The sequence below is a fragment of the Miniopterus natalensis genome, chromosome 18 (assembly GCF_054644295.1).
Source record: "Miniopterus natalensis isolate mMinNat1 chromosome 18, mMinNat1.hap1, whole genome shotgun sequence".
Taxonomy (NCBI): domain Eukaryota; kingdom Metazoa; phylum Chordata; class Mammalia; order Chiroptera; family Miniopteridae; genus Miniopterus; species Miniopterus natalensis.
In genome coordinates, this window is record NC_142098.1 from 27,963,502 (window position 1) to 27,985,058 (window position 21,557).

A 21,557-nucleotide genomic window follows, 5' to 3' on the forward strand; every position below is an offset into this window, starting at 1 on the left:
ACTGAATTTTAGTTTTTCAATAATCTATAGAAATGATCACATGGTCTTTCTTTAATCTCTCAATGTCGTACACACCAATAAATTCCTAATGCTGAATTGTATCCTTGCACTTTAGATATATTCTATTTAGCGATCACTTATTTTTAAAATATATTACTATATTTGATTTTAAATAGTCCTACTTAGCATTGTTGCTCTTCTTTGAGAATAAGAAAGTTATCTTTTCGGTAGTATCCTTATCCAGTTTTGGTAACAGGGTAGTCTCAAATAATAAAGGTGATAAACTCTTTCATTTCTAAATGCTCTGGGTACAGTTATTTGTTTCTGTGAAGTTTGGTAGAAGTTACCTGTAATGACATGTGGAACTAGTGCTTTAATGGGTAAATCTTTCACACTCACTAGTTTCCTTTGGTTGTGGGGAGTGGGAGTGATAATAATCTAATAAGGTTTTCTATCTCATCTTAAGTCAGTTTGGGTAGTTTATATCCTCATATTGGTACCACGGTCTTCTTAAAAGAGTAGCCAACAAGCTGAACACTCACTTCTACGCTGGCATAATCGCACATGGAACACTTAAATGGCTTCTCATGGGTGTGTTTGTAACGACGATGCCGCACCAATTCTCCACTAGTCACAAAGGCCATGTCACAGTCTGGGCACTTGTGAGGACGTGTACCTAAAAGGAGGACATAATGGGAAGACAAGATCAAGGGCACAGTTAATGGAGTTCAACTGCTGCATGAGAATGGACCCTGGTTATTTCATTAACTGCACTAGCCCAAGTCTAGCTCCAAATGCTGAGAGGGACTGGCTGACTTTACCACACTAACCCCAGAATATTAGAAACATGTGCTAAACATTTAGTTTCTCTTAATTACCCATTTAAGCCTGCCTTTGAATACAAAATCCTTTTTTTATCCTTATTTTGTGGATATTCTGGTCACTACAAATGAAAAGTTAATAAAAACACCCTTCTGTTTCAACCCTTGCTAAAAAGACATAGAATATTTTTTAAATCTCAATGTTGAATCATTACAGGTCACAGAATTTAATAGTTATTTGACTAGAGATCCTTTTGCATATCAAATATTACTGTATTATGATTACACATATAGGGCCATTGGGCTGTCCATTTCTGACAGGTTTTTTCTTTTAAAAAAATACATATATAATAACTTGTTTTCTATATAAATTTGTTTTAATAAAGAATTTTAGAGATTTATCAAAGGCTTTACCAAGTAGTATTGCCTTTATGTAATTTAAACAGATCACTTTCAACACTTTCCAACATCCATGTCTAATATTCTATGATTTGCATGTCAACTCATGGAATATTTGAACATTTTTATTAACTAATAACATACATACCCAATATATTTCTTTTTTACCCTTTCATTGAAAGAATCTTACTGTTTTTAAAGTCCCATATTACTTTAGCAAAACTTTTCTAGCCACTTTGTATTCTGAAGACTCATTAGAACAGAGGGCTGTTTTTATAGACTATTATTCAGAAAGTAGGGATCATGTTTAGTTGTGCGCCACAGGTAAAGGGGTGACAGCAAGGTAATCCCAAACACCAAAACCAAAGGAAGGCTACCTCTGAGAATGGAATTAGGAAGCGTTACAATGTAATGAATGTAGGCAGCCATTACAGAAATGATTCTCCCAGGGACTGAGAGATCCATGGAGAGGGAAGTGTGATTGGAATATGATCATGAACGAAGAAATTCCAAAGAATGTTCATTTGCTCAATTTGTTCCTTTAGTACCATTGAGGATGTAGGAAAGAAAGAAAGAGTTTCTGTCTCTGAAAAATGTATAATCTGGTGGTATAGTGAGATAAGTAAAACAACAGTTAACAAGAGAAGGAAAGCAGCATCCATTTCTCTTTTAACAACGTAAGCTGAAAACCAAGAATCACCAACATTTACCTAGTACTGTCTAGAGGAAAGAAAGAGGCCTGTCTCTGGTAGACATAAGCATGACAATGAAGGAAGAACCTTTGCCTTGGCTCAGTTGGTTGGAGTGTTGTCCTGTAAACTGAAAGGTTGTGGGTTCGATTCCTGGTCAGGGCACATATGGGAGGCAGCCAGTCGATGTATCATCCCTCTCACGTCAATGTTTCTCTCTTTATCTCTCTCTCCTTTCTTCTCTCTAACATCAATAAGCACACTGCTTGTAGGCTAACCCCCAGGTAATCATGCTCATTGGACAACCAACACATCAAATAAAAAACAAGAGTCATCATATAAAATGAGGTGGAGAATCTGGATAGAGAAGAGCTGTTCTGCATAAGGAACTGGGTGAAAGAAGTTTCATTATTAGCACTTACAGCCCAATGCCAACACTGAAATACAAAAAGCCTGGAAAAGCGCATAAAGAGAGCTCCAGTGCATGGTCCTTCCACTTTGGTGCCCGAGACCTGACCACAGTCAAGGTGAAGCTAGTATTACAATACTGAAGTATGCATGGAGTGTGAATGATGCCTTAAACTTCCCATTCTGAGATTATAAATTACTTATCTTCCTTGAGGTAAAACAACCAGAAACCACAGTTTTTACAAAGGCAGGACTTCACTACTATTTCTAATGTTCTTCAGCATAGTGCCTGGCAATTCCTGCCTAGGAATTTTGAGGGTCATTTTTAGTTGTTGTTAAAACCTTAGCAACACAGTGGTGATGTCTTCAGGAAATACAACAGGTTAACTACCATAGATAATCTTTTCCTGGATCACCATCCTTATAAAACCCAAGTTTTAACAGTTGCTATGCTGTAGTCCCCAACATTCTTATTCAGCACCTGTGTGTGTGTTAAGGTGATTCCTCAAGAGGGTGACTGTCCTGAACGCCCTGCCACAGAGATGGCACTTGTGTGGTCTCTCATCAGTGTGACTTTTCATGTGACGATCCAAATTTGAACGCCGTGGACATGTGTAACTGCAAAGCTCACACTGGAAGGTCTTCTTTACACCTATATGCAAAAAAAAACCACACTTAATTCGTTGTAGGTTTAAAAAGTGTTAAGATTAATCCCAATCTTAAGTTTCTACAAATATGATAATATAATTATCTCATGCCACTAAAAGATTTACTTCTTTTTCTTCAGGACTTAAAAACTTCTTTAGACTGCCTAAAAAGACTAGCACTCACATCATGATCTTTACAACAAAATCCATTTAATATAAAATAACTTGCATATGTACTGTTACATACTTTATTCCAAATTGGGTTTTTGAGAGTATAATAGATAAAATAATTTTACCTTTCTTTTTAATTTTTGTTGGTTTTGGAGGCTTCATGTTACCAACCACTTTTTCTGCATTAACCTCTGACAGCAGACCCTCCTGTTGCTCTTCCTCAAAGTCATAAACAGACACATCCACATCTTTGCCCTCCTCTGTGTAACGAAGTTTGCTCTTTTTGGTTTTCTTTGTTTTTTTGGCTGGTGGTTGATAGTCTGGGTCTTTTTGCCAACTAGGATCTTCCTGAGGTGGAAGTTCCCCTTGCTCTAGCGTCTCCACCTCTCCATTGGCCCCTACTTTCACCACTTGAAACCCTTCAGGCAAAGGTAAGGTGTGACATATCATGGGTTCACTTTCTGCAAGGCCCTCTTTAGACACTTCATTCTCATAAGCCCCCTGGAGTTCATCTACTGAAGTGGTAGCAACAGGTACAGTCACGGGAACAGGTACTTCAACAAGCTGAAGATCTCCTAAGTTTATGGGCTGTTCCTCCATATTTACAACCTGCAAGGTTATGATCTGGGTATCGTCCACAGCAGCCTCTGCTTCTGGAGCAACTGTACCCTCCATTACTTCAGTCTTCATCTGCAGAAGGGTAGGATCCAGCTGTTCCATCATGACCATCTGTACACTGCTATTGACATCCTGGACCACCTCACCCCCATCAGTCTGGTTCTGGGGTAGGTGGCAAGCGTCCTCTTCCTGGCCCCCTTCCCGGCGTCTCTGGTAAGTTTTTCTCTCCTTTCCTTTAATGAAAGTTTCAGACTCCTCCACAATGGCTTCAACCGCCTCACCTTCCATTTCCCCTTCCTTTATTAAGGGAGAACACAGATTGTTATTTAAAATAAAATTTGTCCAAATGAAAAGATATACAATATATTTTAAAACAAAAAAGACCCCTGAGGAATGAATTAGGCATCAGTGGTTGTTAATGTTACAAAAAGACAACACACATTATGTGCCTCCTGATGAAAGAACAGAACACTACCTATGAAGCAGTCTTGTCAAACAAAAATATCTGAAACCAATATAGCCTCTAGATCCAACTATCAATTAGCAGGAAATTGGTGAACAGAGGGTGTTAAGTTACACTATAGGGATAAAAATCAGTGAAATTGAGACTGAAAGAAACTGCAGGATTAATTATCCAGTTTCTTTTGCAAATAAATCACCAGGAGAAAATAATGGGAAGGATAGAGAGAGAACCTGCAGGTCAGTGGTTCTCAACCTAGGATGACTTTGCCTTCAGGGGACATTTGTCAAGGCCTGGGGGCATTTCTGTCTGTCACTTCTGGGGTGGGTATGCTACTTAGCATCCAGTGGGCAGAGGCCAGAGATGTTACTAAACACCTTGCTATATGCACAAGACAGTCCTCCACAACAAAGAATTACTGGGACCCAAATATCAACAGTGCTGAGGTTGAGAAACCCTGTTACAGACAAAGGAAACTTAAAAGATGTATCAATCAATCAGTCAATCAATCAATCAATCAATCACAGAGTATGGATCTTCTTTGGGTCCTGATTCAAACTGACAAATGGTTAAAAAATATATAAAACGAGACAATTAAAACCAACTCTGAATATTTTATATTAAAGAATTCACAACAAAGTCAGTTTAAACCTTACATATTTCTTGTAGCTACTTATGAAAAACTGGCAGAGGGCCTTGCTGTTTTCAGCTAAATTCTACCTTAGAAAGCATGCCCCGTCATAGTGTTTTTTTCACCTTTTTTTTTTTTTGGGGGGGGGGGGGAGAGCCAAAATCAGAACTTGAATACAGATTCCAATGGCCCTGCTAGTAGCTACCACCAATACCATCTCTTGTGTCATACCAATAAATATCCATGTATTTCTCTCCTCTATGAGACCTTGAGGACAGGGACCATATATAACAAGTAGTTTTTACACTTTAGTACTGTGCCTAGGTTGGTAAGTATTTGATAAATGTGAACTGAAAATATGGCTCTGAAGTCTTGTGAGTACTGAGAGTACCCAGATACCTAAGAGTAAAATGGGTCTGAACAATCACCTAAACTGATAGCAATAATATGACTTAAAACCCACAAGTATATACAAGGCTAATTCAGCATTAAAATTTAAAGTGTTTTGCATTCTTGGCCCTAGTCTCAAAACAAAGCTTTTGCTACTTTTATTAGAGGCATGTTTCTTTAATTCTCTGTCCTGGCACCTTAACTCTATAGCCATGCTAACAGTCAGAGGAGGTTGTTAAGCCAGGACCATGTGCAAGCAGTACAAAGACTGTAGAGGGATGGGCAAGGCCTGGTTCTGCATTCTAGGAGTTATTGTCTAACATAAGGACCAGAACAGGTAAAATTAGTTAGGATTGGAGAACCCTAATTAATCAGATGTGAGATCAAGATGCTTCATAAATGTGGAATTTGAATGGAACCCTAAAACAGTGGTGGGACATTTAGAGGCAGAGTGGTATGTTGCAGGGGAAGGGGTCATATCCTTACATAGAATTAAATATATGAGGGAACTGGTTATGAGAATAATAGTTGGCTTAAAGCACAGGACAGAGGAAAAGGTGGAAAGAGACAGGAAAAAGCTATGTTGGCTGTAGTCATCCTCTGACGAAATACAAAAACTATATGCATATGGATGGCACTGGGAAACCACATATGCTTTCTGGGCAGGGTAAGTTAAGATTTACTTGGTTCACAAACACAGTGCTTGAGTTCTACAACAAAGTGTGTCCTTTTATTGGCAAAAGGGAGATATGCATGGCTTTCAAGGCCCCTTTCTATCTAACCCCAGATAACCTATTCAGATTTATGACTTGTTGCTCTTCAGCTATTACTTTTCTCTGAATGTGTCTGCTGATAAAATAACCACACTATTTTGCACTTCCATTTTTCTCAAAATGATCCATTTCCCCAGTTGGCTTGTGGAATCTCTTTCAGGGCAAAAGCCAGGCTTGAAGCAACTTACATTTTTTTGGATAGATTCAGCAAACCCTGACATTTGCATGGAACAAAACGGAGACTGATGGAAAACCTCGTGGGTTGATGGTTGTCAGTCTGATTTGTTCTGCCATTACCTACTTTCATTAGTCCCTTGTTCTCAAGAATGAAAAGAAAAAGACTACAACACTCAATGCAAAGACCTCTTACTTGCTATTCCATTGAAAGTGGAGACAAATATAAAAAAATGTTACTGCAGAAGGTGAGGATCAAGGGACATTTGTAGAATGCTTTACAATTTGCCTATAAAATATGTCTGAGCATCAATGTGCTAGCATTTTTATAAGATCTCATTTATATTTCTAACCATAAAAGACTACTTTAAGCATGATCCTAACTATAATTTCTTTTATATGACCAATATTGTTCAGATGGATTATTCTTGGGATAGGAATGAATGAATGCTCTACACTAGAAATATAACGGAAGCCACAAATGTTGAGTCATATAAGTCTAATTTTCTAGTAGTCATACTGAAAAACTATACCTCAATTTGAACTAGTCACACTGTAGGTTTTCAACTGCCATATGTGGCTAGGGGCTATACTGTACTGGACAGCACAACTTTGTATCTCTGTTGCTCAGAGTATGGTCTGAGAACAAGTAGCACTGGCATAACCTTGGAACTCATTAGAAACACAAAACTTTGGGCCTCACCCTTGACCCACAGAATCAGAATTTGCAATTTAATAGATCCCCAAATGGTTTCATATATTCAAGTTTAAGAATATATGACTTTATACTATTACTCTTCACACAGGGAAAAAAAAAAAGCTTTTCCAGACCACAAAGGTCTCAAAATTAGGACACCAGCCAGATGGTAACTCCAAATGTTGGATTTAGGGAACAGAGAACAAAACACATCCACCTTGGTGACATTCTTGAGAAAAGCAACAAAGGACAAAAAACAAAATTTCACAAGCTGTAAATATTAATGCTAGCCCTGCCAGAAAATCACTACATAATCCCAGGCCATTTAGATAGCCTCTGCAATAAAACTCGTGGAGGAAAAACATTTAATCTCTGAACTCTGTAGGGTTTTGTAGAATGCAATAATTTGAAGAACACAGAAAAATCTGTCTTGTTCATACTGAGAACTTAAAATGTTACGCCCGGGGGGGGTGGGGGGGCGGGCGTGGCTCAGCGGTTGAGCGTTGACCTAGGATCCAGGCGATCGAGGTTTGATTCCCGGTCAGGGCACATGCCCAGGTTGTGGGCTCGATCACTGACTCTCATCATTGATGTTTCTCTCTCTCTCCCTCCCTCTCCTTTCCTCTCTCTGAAATCAGTAAAGATATATTAAAAAATAAATAAATAAATAAAAAATAAAATGTTAGAAATTGCTTGTAAATAACCAAGTCCAACCTAAAAGAGGTCAGGCAATTATAAACGAGGTAGAAAAAAAAGTGGTACAAATTGAAACCAACTGTGTTGCCAGGAAGTAGAGCTGAGAGAGTATTAGGTCTATGAACACTGGCATCTACTCAGGGGCTTAAAGCAGTAGCTTCTATTCTGACAGAAAAATCAGGCATATAGTAGCAAGCCACCAGCCTCTCCCATACACTGCTTCTCTCATATTCTCTGTCATTCTCCTTGCTTCAATCAGCCATGCTTTCTAGGTTTTTGTATTTTTTTAAATCCTCACCTGAGGATATTTCTTCCACTGCTTTTCAGATGGAAGGGGAGAGAGAGATATCTATGTGAGAGACACATTGATTGGTTGCCTCCCACACTTGCCCCAACTGGGCCAGGGATCGAACCTGAAACCGAGGTACGTGGCCTTGGCCGAAATTGAACCCAGGACCCTTCAGTCCGAGGGAGACAACGCTCTAACCACTGAGCCAAACCAGCTAAGGCTTTCTAGGTTTTGTAGAATCTTTTTGTAGATCAACACTAAAAGGGGGTTTACATTTACTCATGGGACACAACTTTTTCAGATTATCAAAAGTATGTTAGCTTATTTATAGAAATCTGAAAAATGAAGCACATAAGAGATTTAAAAAGTTGTTTATAATTTCTATACCGAGATGATCACCTAGTACTTTGGTGTTTTCTAAGTCCCCCTCCTTATGGATATGTATCTTTTATGTAGAAATAACATTATACATATTATTTGCATACTCTTGTATATGGCTTTGCTCTATTTTAAGAAAAGGACCCCAAGTCCTTATTAAAAAGGCTGGTGTGGCTCAGTTGGTTGGAGCGTTGTTCTGTATACCAAAAGGTGGTGGGTTCGATTCCTAGTCAGGGCATGTGTGGGAGGCAACTGATCAAAGTTTCTCCCTCCATCTCTCTCAAAAAAATAAAAAATCATCAAAAAAAAAATTAAAAAAAAATAAATCACTGGATAAGCCATGAACTCCCCCCGCCCTTTTTTTTTTTTAAAAAAGGACTCCAATCCTCCTTAGCCCTACTCTGCTGGTGTTCTGCCTGGTCCACGAGCACCACTCACCAAGAACTACACCAGTGAACCCAAAGGCCTTCCCCTCATCCTCAACCTGTTTCTCTGGCACCTGACAGTATGAAACTGATATTCCTCCTTCATCAACTTCTTTTCTCCCTTGGCTCCTGCCTTCCCCTCTCTCAGAACTCCTCCCTGTGAGCACATCAAGGCTCTGTTCCTTTCTCTGTAGCCACTCCATTTGCTAACCTTTTTACTTCTGCTGTCTTTACAAAGAGATCTCCAAAATTCCCATCTGCAATCCCAGTTTCACTACCTAAAGGACATCTATGTGGATGTTTGGCTATCACCTAAGGAGTAAGCCTAGACTCTAGTCCCTAATCCATTACTAACCAACCAAAAGAGCCTGGCAAGCTGGGCCATAATATGACACATAAAATGGAACTCTGAAGACCAGATCCTTCCTATATTCTCTATTGTCTTGGTGAAAGAGTAAAGCTTAGAAACATTTTTTAAAATCACTTGAATCAACTTCTGGGTCAAGTGTAGAAAGGAGGTTCACTCAGACTGAGGCAGGTGTTCTTGGCACCTGGGGGTGAGGGGGCTGGGAAAGAGGAAAACTGGCACCTGAGCACTTCTCTTGGCTCTGCTGACTGGCTGGGAGGATGCAGAGGCTTAGCCTCAAACACAAAGGGTCCTGAGGTCTGCCCTTGCTTCTAGGCCACCCGCCTGGCCTGCATCCTTGGGGAGCCTTCTAGATCAGCCCTCTTGCTCTTGCTTCAGCCTCTTCTCTGCCAGCTCTATGTTGCTCAAATCTTTCCCATTTTAAAACTCCCTTTAACTCCACCTGACAACTGAGCATCTGCCATTTCTGTATTCCAAGTTCAACCCCACATTAGCAGTCTCCACTCCTTTATTTCTCTTCTACCCCTTGGTTTGTTTACCAGTCTGGTTTCTGTTTCTCAATACTCTATTGAATTGTTCTGAAGCCAGGAATGGCCCTTAACTGGTAAATCCAAAAGAGATTTTTCTGCCCTGGCAGGGTGGCTCAGTTGGTTGGAGTGTCATCCTGTACACCAAGAGGTTATGAGTTTGATTCCTGGTTGGGGGGCAGCAACCGATTGCTGTCCCCCCACTCTCACTCTAAAAAAAAAAAAATCAATAAAAACATATCCTTAGGTGAGAATTAAAAAAAAAAAAAAAGAAACTTTTCTGTCCTTATTTGACTTGACGTCTCAGTGGATTTCAGTACTCTATTCTAGTCTTTATCCCAGAATCATACGCCAGAATATCAGAAAACTGGGTATGGTTGAGTCACGGGTTCTTATCCCCTAAAGACCTGCTTTCATCAAGTTTTGTTTTGGCATTACACCCTTGGCTTAAACTAAAGGATATGTGGGAGAAATTTCATTTGGAATCATGTACTTGGAAAAGCTTTCCTTTAAAGAATTTTTTCCTTTCATTGAGAGACCTATGTATAACAGGATCACGTACAATTTTTTTTTAAGGTGGCCACACATTGATCAATTTTTCCCCTCTCAAACTACGTAATAATAGTTTTCTATTCTAATTGGTATTTTCTATGTATTTCTTCAAATTCTTTTTCAAACAAGATGGGCTAATAAATGAAATTGTATAGAGTATACATAGATTCAATAAACAAAAAATACAGAAATATAGAAAGTTATAACATTCTTAACTATCAAAATAAAAATAACCCCAACTCAAAATGTGCGGACGTATCTAAAGATTACAAAACTCTTCTTAGGAGGCACAAAAGACCTCACTAACTAGAAACAGTACTATCCATATCCATGACCAGAAAGTCCAAACATCATAAAGATATTCTTTTTACATAAAGCAATTTTCAAAATCTGTCTGAAACAAACAAGATATTGAAGATAGCAATAAAATTTCTGAAAAATGAAGGCAATCTTCTATTTCCAAATGTTAATATATTACAGTCACAATAATTAATATACTGTAATACTGTGACGATCACAATTTAAACAGAAGAGAAAACCCAGAAACAACCTCTAAGCATATAAAAAGGTGTCATTTTAAATTACCATTTTACTCTGCTATTCCTGAAAATACATACACCATCATCTGAAGTCCAAGAAATTTAGAGGAATCCTTGTGTTGGGCAAAAATGCCACAGACATAAGTTATAATCTACCGGACTGGCTCTTTCCTCAATTAGAGTATGTTTTAAACTAGAAAGACTTCTCAAAGTTAGGGTATAATCACTGTTTATATAATCACTCTCCCTCCCCACTGCACAAAGAGCATTAAGATATCTGCTCTTTTCTTCAAAGGCCCTCACCCAGCTAAAACATTTTAGGTCTATTTCCTCCTTCCTTGTTGGGAAAGCTGGTGTAACATCTACCTCTTTTCAAAATAAAAAATAGGAGATTTAATTTCAGTGTGACAAATGCTTAGAGCTATAGCTATATACTCGATAGGATAACCTACTTAGCCATTAGCTAAGATGTACACTTACCTAGAAGTCACTAAATCAGCAAATATCTACTACTAAGAAGAGTCAAGAACAAGATCAAAAAAGTATTCTGAATAGATTAAACAGACATTTCAAACTCTATGCCCTCAAATTTACAATTAACTTGGCTCTCACTCAAAGTCAACTTACTCTTATGTTAGAAATAATTCAAACAACGGGGAATAGGAGGAGAAATAAAATATTAGAGGAAAAAGCTAACTTAGGAAATTAGTAGAGATTATAAGACTAAGGACTAAAGAACTATACATAAGCACTGTATTATAGTTAGTGAAGTTGTTTCCGATGGAGTTAAAGTTAACAATTCTGATACCACTATACATGTATTCTGGGACTGAGCAAATAGCAAATAGATAATGAATAGTGGTAAAAGACGAGCTAAAATAAAATTTAAATTAAAAAAAGAAGTATACCATGAGCCCTTCTTTTGTGATGTACCAAAGACAAAAGAGGAAACAAGGTGCAGCTCTTCCCATATGGTCACATTCTGCTATATAGTTTTTGCTTTTGTACTTGATCTACCCTCTCTGCATGCAGTATTCCCTATTTAATATATTGAATTAATTTGTACTCCCCCCCAAAACCAAAAGCTTGGCTCTTCCAATGAAAATCCAGGCTTTCAGTAATATTGCTTCAGCCAAAAGTTGATAGATTAATTCAGGTAGCAACGTATTTCTTGGTTCTCAGCTATAAATATCCTCCCCAAAACAAACAAAAATTATACAATACAGGTAAGAGGAGGAAACTCAGATAAGCAGAATATAAACCTATAGGTTTTATATAAACATTCTGGTTTATATCCATACACAAATACACACACACACACACTTACTCTCAAATGAGAGAACACACTGTGCATACTATTTGATAATCTGCTTTATGTATGCATAATATAATGGTTGTATGACATCCTATTAAACAGATATATCAATTTAGTCAGTCCCTTATGGCTGAATATTGATATTCCCAATTTTTGGTAATTCCGCTTTATCTACTTTAAAAAAATAGTGTGCATGGGGGGAGGGGCGTTATTTGCATTTATAAAATAACTGTTACACAAACTATAGAAAATGAAGAAAAGTCACCTCAAACCTAACCATCCTACCAATACTAGTTTTTTATTTTGTTTTGAGTAGTGTTTAAACGTCTATTTAATTTTTTCCCTAGGCATTCATTCAAACTTATTGAGCTCTTGCTATGTGTCAGGTTTTTGTTTGGGGTTTTCTTTACTTTTATTCCATAACAATTTCTTTTTTTGGTACTGTATTTTTTTTAAAAACCTCTCAAAGTATGGAATGAGCACATTACAAGTGTCCAATAAATACTGCAGATATCTAAATATCTGGGTTGATCCAATTCACATCATTTCAGAGAAAGTCACACTTCAGTATGTCTAGAACCAATTAGGTTAAAATATATAACCTGTGTTCAAAGAGCAGGCATTATCAATATAGAACATGTAATTTTTAAGTACCACTTACATTAAGAACAATACATTAGTAACAACACTTAGTAATTGCAAAACACACAAAACAGTTAAGAACAGATGCTTTTGAATAGTCTTAGGAGTCACAAGGTCCATAGCTTAGAATTAAGCCATTTTATTATGACTGACTACCTAACAAAGTGTGTGTGGGGGGGAGAAAATCAGTATAAACTGTTAATTATGCTTGAGTTAACGTGTTACGTTTTCAAAATTGTTTTATAGAATTTATTTTATAGTTTTAGACCTGATTTTGTTCACTGCTTCCTCTTTTCTGACAATATTTCTGACTTAGTCCAGCTATCCAGAACTGCCTACCGTGCTGAGCTCTTGCTCATGTCGCCCGCACATGTGTAGGAACATGCATGCAAGCAAACAAACACAATTTAATACAATTTAACATCTGTATTTCACAGTAGGATACTACAGGGAACTAAATAAGGAGCCGGATGGTAGAGCTCTTCTATAGCTCAAAAGTACTGCTTCTCAAAGGTTTCCACTGCAGTACCTATACAAAGAACACTTCCCACTACCAGGCATTCACGCCCCATTTTGTTGATGACCTGTGTAATCTTAGGCAGTCACACACTCCTAAAATATATGTTTCAATGTAAAAAAATTTTAAATTACTTACCAGTTAAATTACTTAACTCACCGCCCCCTCAATGAGCACAATTGAAGCTCCAAGAAGATGGGTCATGCTTATCTTGTGGCTTCAAGTACCCCGGAATCATATCACTTTGTACCCTAAGGGTATTCATATCCCAGTTTGAGAAACAGGGATTAAACTAGCCACAACACTTAAAAGTGACCAACATGTTTCTACAACCCCATTCCCCAAACTCTTCAGTTTTCTCAATAGCTTTTCAAATCAGTATTATTTTCCTTTTCAGAAGTTCATTAGTATGTATTATGAATCAACACTTCTAAAAGTACTTGTAGAGCACAAGTTATTTCTGGAACGACAGAAAACCAGCACACAGACCTTGTCCTTCCCACCTACAGAAGTACCAAGATGCTTGCTTGGAAAATAGAGATCTGAAGAACAGAGCTTTCACTCCCATTCCCTTCCTCCTCTCTATCTGCTTCAGGCATGGCTTGTAAGAAAATGAGTAATCACTTAAATGATTTATTCATATAAGTTTATCTAATCTCAGCATTTGTAATTCCCACCTCTACACTCCTTTATGCCATTACACAAGTGCAATTAAACAATTTTCACATTTTCTAAGGGATAAGAAAGAAGTGCTTTCTGGTAGCCTGGAAGATACAATTTTCACACCCAGAACCCTACCTTTGTTGTTTATGAGATCCAAAGCCTAGTAGACCCTGATGTTTATGAAACCTATTTCAAGTTCCATGATGTCCACTATATTTTAGAGCAGAAAGTGTAGGCCACAGTAAATTTTAAGTGACCCTTTCAAATGTTAAGAAAATATATTGATAATAACTACAATTAACACTCTGATGCAAACATGGGTTATTAGCAAGGCTAACTCAAGACAATTTTTATCCAGGATACCAGATTCCCCCAAAATAGTATTCCATCTGTTTGTTCCTCTTCAAAATTGCAAATTTCCACAATGGACTTTTGAAGTAATTTACCAAGAGTCACAATATGCATTCCAAAGGTTTCTACAGCAAAGCAGCCACCATTTCCTGGGGTTTTTCTATATACAGGCCCCAAATGATACTTAATGCTTTACCCACATTCTCAGCTCTGAGAATAACTTCTGCAATTAATGGTGCTCTTACAAATGAGGGCTGTAAGAATAGAAAGGTTAAATAACTTGCCCAGTGTCGTCCAGCTAATATATGGTAGTGCAGAGTTTCAACTGAGGACTCTCTGACCATAAAGCCTGTATGCCCTCAATCACCCAACCTCTTACATCTCCTATACCCAAGAATGGTCCAGCAAATCCTCCAACCTTAGGAGGGTTTTATTATTCCTATTTTTAAGACCAAGAACTTGAAGTATTTACCTCTCCGTGGCTGCAAAATCAGTCTGAAGAGGAAAAACAGAATCCAGCTCTCAAGCCCTTGGTCAGCAGTCTGTCCACTAGCACATCTTGTTCTTTGGCCCCAGGTCTGTGACCATTCTAAAACATCAAGCACAAATCATTTTTATGAACACAAAATACATACAAATGCACATATAGTATGAAAAACAAACTGAGGGCAAGATGAAAACTGATAAAATTGGGAAAGAAATAAAAATATGTCATCTTATTAATTGGGCCATTCCATAAATATCAAGCCAATAATAAAACACTCAGCTATTTTTTTAGACACTTGCTAAGTATATAAAGGACTAAAGATTTGTGATTATCAAAATAGCACCCCACTAAGACCTAGTAACCAAATGACGACTCACACACATATCCAAACTACTAAAAAATTAATTCCTATAGGTGTAGTAATAGTTCTTTAACAGTATCTTTAGCAAGTAGTGGTTTTACCGATTAAGTTAGTTATATCATGAATAAAGGCTATTTTTCATTTTAATAAGATAACTATGCCCTGGCTGGTTTGGCTCAGGAGTCCACATACTATCAAAGGGAATGAGAATGTATGCCCCTGAAAATTCTATGGGTAACTAAAAATGAGGATCACATGTGGAAAAATCACTCTTCTTGAGGTATATGTCAGCAGTCTTTACGCAATGCCACATCTTTGCTTCCAAATACCAATCACTAAGAAAATGCACAAAGATCTGAATATAATGGACTAGAGAAAGTGTAGGGATGTTTAAAAAACATATGGTATTCCATATCTATATATATAATTATGACCCATGGTCTTCAAAATCATACATTACTTGCCATTATTATTCTTTCTAAACCTGTATGCTCTTTCTCAAATACTAAGTTATGACAATTCTTAGTTGTTTGAAGAGAGACCTAATTTTTGGCAAAAGAGCCTGAAGTCATCTGGAACCAAGATAGGTAAATAAGATAGATGGTCAACTAGGTTTCTGGTTTGAAAAAGTGAAATGGCGCTCATAAAGTAGATGACTTAGAGTGAATTTAATGTCAGCAGCATCCTGAAGCAAAAAGTCAGTCTCTAGAGGTAAATTTCTGTCAGCAGGCATCATGGTGCAAGGCTCTGCCACAGGACTCCTCCTCAGGGCACTTGTCAGCCACAGGTGGTCTCCACCACTCCCAAGGAACTCTACAAGCAACCCAGAAGTCTTAGGTGCGTGTCCCCATTTTTGTGTGTTCTCTAAAGCAAAATCCTAAAGACCTTAGAATTTAAATGCATCTTAAGGATAACTTTTATAGCTCCTAAATTTTGTTGAACAAATTCCTAATATAACTTTTACAACTACTCTTAAATAAGCAGCATTTTCCTATGTGGACAAACAGTTCTGTTGTAATCTTCCTCATACTACTGATTTAAGTAGTAAGTTCTTGTAGGTAACCTTATATCCTCAATTTATTCTCTGTAGATTTAGTTTTCCAATAAAAACAAAGTATGAATCCTGGCATATGGGAAATCTCAAAGGACAGCAACTCTGTTGATAAGGTCTATACCATTAAACAGTATAAATGATGTATAAGGCTTAGAAGTTAATGATTCATATGGCACAACTGAATCAAGAAGTAAAATATGGTCTGTGGAGCACAATGCTAACCTGGGAAAATTTACTCCTGGCTCAATTAGACCTGCTGGATTTTAATTTTTACCCTGTATGGAGCTTATTTAATAAGTAAAACATGCCACCTGCCATCCAGAATTTCAAAAGGAAAATAATACTCAAAATCACGAGAATGGAAAAAATTACACAAATGGACTAATATATTAGACAATTAAGTGTGGTTCTATTCCCAAACCTGACACTCCATCAACGCTACTACATTTAGTTATTTAGTGCAATTTCATTGTGGAGAAAGCAGAGAAGAAACATTTTGTAGGGTTCAAAAAGGGCTGTTGAAAGACTCTCCAATGGAAGCAGATTGCTGAAAAAAACCTACAGATTGAGATTACACACAGTGGACTGACAAGTTTGCTTAGCACCAGGATGTTTTAATTTCCTCATAAGCTTAATGTAACGTTTCTTCAAAAAAAAGTTTATCAAGACTTTCTTTTCTCCAAAGCAGCAGTTGTTGTTACATCAACTGCCAGACCATACTATATTAAGGCACTAGAATATCTGAGGAAAGAGCAAAAAAGATAATTCAACAGAAAGCTTTTTTACGATGCAAGAAGGCTTAAGGACAGAATAAATTTAATGTGTGCCCTGTCTTGTCTGACTTCTTTTGCAGCCCATAGGGTAGTGGAATTAACTATACTAGTTGATCTAAACTCGTAGAAAGCATGAAGATTACATACGCAAATGTTTACTTAATTCTGAACTCAGGGCTACAGGAAGTCTGCTACTAAAGAGTAGTTACATTAGGCGTAGATATTTATAAACCAACTGCAGCTAGTGACCCAAGATTCAATTACAACATCAACCCTCAGATTTCAGCGTATGGGCAAATTACCAGTAGAGTTAAGAATAAATTCATTCTGCCCTGCTGGAGTTTTAGATCGGGTTGCTGAATCCCGGAGAACTGCTTTCTCCTAGTACTAAAGCATCAAAGTACTAAATACTGTACTAAGTTAGCGTCAGGACATTTTAAAGCACGAGGGAAACTCAAGAGTCGCCTGCCCAACTTGGCGAGCCTATAATCCAAAACTCAGGAATTTATCATGTCACTTGAGATCAGTGTGAAATTAAGTTTGGATCCTTTTAAGATCTCTTAGAGTACAAAGTCAGGCTATCACTCACTGCAAAGGGAGTCCGACCCTGGCTCCAGAAAAACTACTTGGTGCAGAATTCATGTCTTTTCCGCCCACCGTGGGGGGCCGCATCGATAGGGTTCGGCAAAAAGCCCGGGCGCTAGGTTAGGGGCGCAGCGGGGCCCGGCGGGGGCGGCGAGCGCACGTCCCCCCGCCCGCTCTGGCGGCGTCGAGGCGCGAGCAGCTCAGCCAGCCTTGCAGAGGGAGCTCTCGGCAGCTCTGGGGTCCCTCTGCTCGCAGCAGCGCCGCCTGCGCCACTCGGTGGAGACGGAGTCCAGCGGCGGCGACGCGCGGACTGGGAGCGACAGCCGAGCAGCCTCGAAGGGCGGCCGGGTAGGTTCCGGGGACCGGGCGGGCTGGAGGATGGGCAGCCGAGAGGCGTTGGCCAGGGCCCGACACCCATATTGCACGGAGACCCGGCTGCGCGCGCGGCGGCAGAGTCGGGACCCTTGAGGAAAGCGGGCGCGGAAGCCGAGGCGCGGAGATCGCCAGTGGGCTGAAGCTACCGCCTCGGGAGGGGCGGAGGGCAGAGGGCGGGCCGCGGCCGGGCGATCGGTGGGGCCAAGAGCCGGTCTCGAGGGCAGAGACAAAGGAAGGAAAATGGAGTCGCCAACGCGCGGGCCTGTCGCCGTCGCCGCCGGAGGCCTAGCGCGCCACCAGGAGGGAGGCCTAGCGGGCGGGTGTATGTTGGGGGGGCCGGCCGGGCCGTGGCGGCGACGGGCAATGGCGGCGGCCGCGCCGCAGCAGGGACGGTAGAGGGAGACAAACACCCCCCGGCGGCGGCGCTGGCGCCGGGCTGCAGCCAACGCCGACCGGAGCGGCCCCATCGTGACACCTAGAGGCGGCCCGCGAAACCTCCTCCACCCGGGGCCCCCTTACCTCCGCGCCACACCCCCCGCAGCGCCCGCTTCGCCGCCGCTCCACCGCTCCGGCCACCTGGCGTCCCCAGCCAGCTCCGCGCACCCGCACCGGCTACCGCGCCGCCGCTGCCGCCAAAGAAGCAGCTCCGCGCACGGTTTAATCGCTCCACAGGCTCGGACACAAAATGGCGGCGGCGTGGTGCAGTGCGCCTGCGTCGGCGCTGCCGGGGCCGCGGGTGCTGATAAGGGAAGGGACGGGTGGGGGGGCCGGCCAGGCGACGAGTGGAGGGCGGGGGAGGAAAGGTGAGGGGAGGGGTTGGCGCAGGGCAGCATGGGAGGCGGCCCCGGGCGCCAACTTTCAAAAGCGGGCGCGATGGCGTAACGGGACGCGCTGCGAGTCACGTCACGCCGCACGCGCCCTCCCGCGCTCTCGCCCGGTCGCGCGTGGGCTCCGCGGGCGCCGCGAAGTCCCGGCTCCCGCTGGGTGGGGCTCCTTAGGAGGAGGTCGCCCCCTCTGGGCGGTCCGGGGTCTAGGGTCCGCTTAACCTAGTTCCTTAGCTGCAGCCTCCCGCCCTGAACCAGTGGAGGGTGTTTGGAGGAATCCTGTGTGGGGCTAGGTGGTGGGGCTGAGGCGTTTCTTGGGCCAGGCCCCTCCCCAGTCTCCACCCTAGCCTGGCCCGACCCGCCTTTCGAGCGCCGCACAGCATCCCGCCAAAGAGTTAGGCCCGTCCGGTCCCCGCGCATTCTCATCTCAAACAATTCAGCGCCCGGGAGCGACAGCGAGAAGAGCTGCCTTTTCCCAGCGTCTTTTGGGAATATCTCCGCCCTAGAAGAGGGCTTCTTCTTGTCCCTAGGCCACCTCAGCTCGGATAGGCCAGCGGAAGACTAGACTTCATGCTTTTACACGATCACAACAGTCGTCTTTTGACTAAAGGACTTTGTATTTGGCTCGGTGTAATTGTTTTCCAAAATGTGCGTTTCTTGTCTTTGCCCTGAGGGCTGTTAAATTCCCTGGGCTGGCTGAGTCCTCCTGCCGCTCAGAGTGTGGGCGCCCTCCCCCTCCCCAAGATGCACCCGCGGAGGTGCAGCGGACGATGAAGTTGACGGAAGTCCGACTGGATATTCTGGTGGCTCCGGGAGAGCTTTTGGGAATCTGACTCAGTGTTGTATTCTCAACTCCCTTAGCGTCAAGGGGACAGCTTCTGCTCCATTCTGTTATGAAAATGCTGCCACAATATTGACAGATTTGTATGGTGTGTGTTTTTTAAGGGAAGCAGAAATCTGGATTTTTAAATTTCCAGATGTTTTTAAACTGCATGAGCTGATTAAACCACACTTGTGGTTTAATCTGACTTAAAGGAAAGAGTGAAGAGAAGTTCCGGTGCCAAATACTAGGCACTCCGGCAGTTAGAGATAGGATAATGGAGACCGAGAGGAGGTAGCCAGGAAGGCAGAAGGAAATCTAGTGTTGAGTTGTGAAATCTAAGGGCAGAAAGGTTTCAGGTAGGATGGGAGTGGTCAATTGTGTCTACTACTGAGAGGTATACTTGGGCTAGAGATATGGTGTGAATTGGTCACCTTGGAGATCACTGGAGGATATCATTGGTGGCTCTGGCTTGATTCATGTTGGTAAATCAGAAATGTGGACATGACTATAATGGGTTGAAGAGTGAATGAGAAAGTGAGGAAATAGAGACTGCACATGTAGACAGCATGAGAGAAGTTTTGCTGTGAAGAGAGCAAAGAAGTGTAGGGCTAGCTAGAAGGATATAGGATCAAGAGAGGTGTTTTTGTTTTGTTTTATCTATTGATTCTAGAGAGAGAGAGAGAAAGAAAGATTGATTTGTTGTTCTACTTATTTATGCACACAGTTGATTCTTGTATGTGCCCTGATCGGGGATGGGACCCTTAACCTTGGCATATCAGGACAACTCTCTATCAACTGAGTTACCTGGCTAGGGGCAAAAGAGATGTTTAAAAGATGGTAGGCTTCTATAGCATGTTTTTGTGCCATTGGAGGTGATACAGAAAAGAGAAGGCATACTCAACCTATACAGGAGTGAAATCCATGGAAGGATATAAGAAAACTGGGAGGATTGACCTTGGCTAGGAACAGGATGCTTCCACTGTGATAATCGGTAACTAAGGTGAGGATGATGCAAATGCAGGGGAAAGGGAAAGCCGACTTACAGCTTTCCTAGTAGGACTGCCTTGGCAGCATTTGGTACCCATTTGAAGTTTATGATCATTAGTTTAATGTTAAATCAATTGGCCCAGTGTGTGGTTTTTCTCCAGCAATATTCAGCTGCTTGGATATAGACATAAAGAGAGATAATTTGGTTTCTCAACACCAGAACCCAAATTTTTGATTCCTCATCTCAAGCACTTGCCTTATGTGATTAGCTACTATTCTAGAAATGTGTGAAGTATTGTGAAAATTTACATGTGACCCCTGTTCTAGGAACTAAGTGGTCCTATTTGTCTCTTATGAACAGGCCTTAAGATTCAAACATAAAGAAAAAGTAAACTTAGACAAAATTATCTCTGGAATATTTGCTTTTTGCATTTTCTTCAGCCTTCTACCCCAAACAGCTCCTGGTAGCCTTAGGAACTATGTACTAGAAACAACAAAGTTAACTTGCACCTAAATGATTGGCTTCTTTTTCTTTCTAGTACCTTTGATAATCTAATTATTTACTTTCTCTAAGATTTTACTTCAAACCACCTTCCTTATCGTTAAGAGTAGAGTACAAGAACATCTTCTTAGGCTTTAGGATGGACAAATATAAGGTAGTGTATTTAGATGGAAAAAAACCTCAACTATATTTACAATTATATTTATAACTGCTGTGGTCAGAATATTTGTAGTTCCTCCAAAGTTCATATGTTGAAATTCTAATGCCAGATGTGATGGTATTAGTAGGTGAGGCCTTTGGGAGGTGCTAAAGTCGTGAAGGTGGAACCCTCATAAATGTCATTGGTGCCTTTTAAAAGAGGCTTCATAGAGAGCCCTAGACCTTTCCACACTGTGAAGTCACAAGGAAAAGGCTGTGAGCCAGGAAGAGGGCCCTCACCAGAATGTGACTATGTTGGTGCTTTTTTTTCCTCTTAATCCTCACCCAAGGACATTTTCCCATTGATTTTTAGAGAGAGTGGAAGGGAGGAAGGGAAGGGGGAAGAGAGAGAAACAGCGATGTGATAGAGACACATCGATTGGTTACCTCCCGAATGCACCCTGACTGGGGCGGGATCAAACCTGCAACCCAAGTATATGCCCTTGACC

At 40.8% G+C, this 21,557-nt stretch overlaps 1 protein-coding gene and 1 long non-coding RNA gene across 6 annotated transcripts in view; one reads left to right on the top strand and one right to left on the bottom strand.

Moving 5' to 3' along the window:
- The window catches only part of CTCF (CCCTC-binding factor), a 31,949-nt gene extending 13,478 nt beyond the window's left edge, over positions 1–18,471 (bottom strand). For 3 of the 5 annotated variants that reach the window (XM_016220317.2, XM_016220315.2, XM_016220318.2), the window contains exons 1-4: positions 14,612–15,044; positions 3,261–4,050; positions 2,799–2,969; positions 543–676 (exon numbers count right to left, since the gene is read on the bottom strand). In XM_016220317.2, the coding sequence (XP_016075803.1) occupies positions 543–676; positions 2,799–2,969; positions 3,261–4,041 (1,086 nt within the window). In that variant the 5' untranslated portion in view covers positions 4,042–4,050; positions 14,612–15,044. Of the gene's footprint in view, positions 1–542; positions 677–2,798; positions 2,970–3,260; positions 4,051–14,611; positions 15,045–17,403; positions 17,578–18,293 lie in introns of those variants that run through there. The other 2 variants (XM_087827544.1, XM_016220316.2) reach the window with 2 other exon arrangements.
- The window catches only part of LOC107542889 (uncharacterized), a 44,003-nt gene continuing 40,052 nt past the window's right edge, over positions 17,607–21,557 (top strand). Inside the window, exon 1 of the long non-coding RNA XR_001603750.2 lies at positions 17,607–17,747. This is a non-coding gene — a long non-coding RNA (uncharacterized LOC107542889). The remainder of the gene's footprint in view (positions 17,748–21,557) is intronic.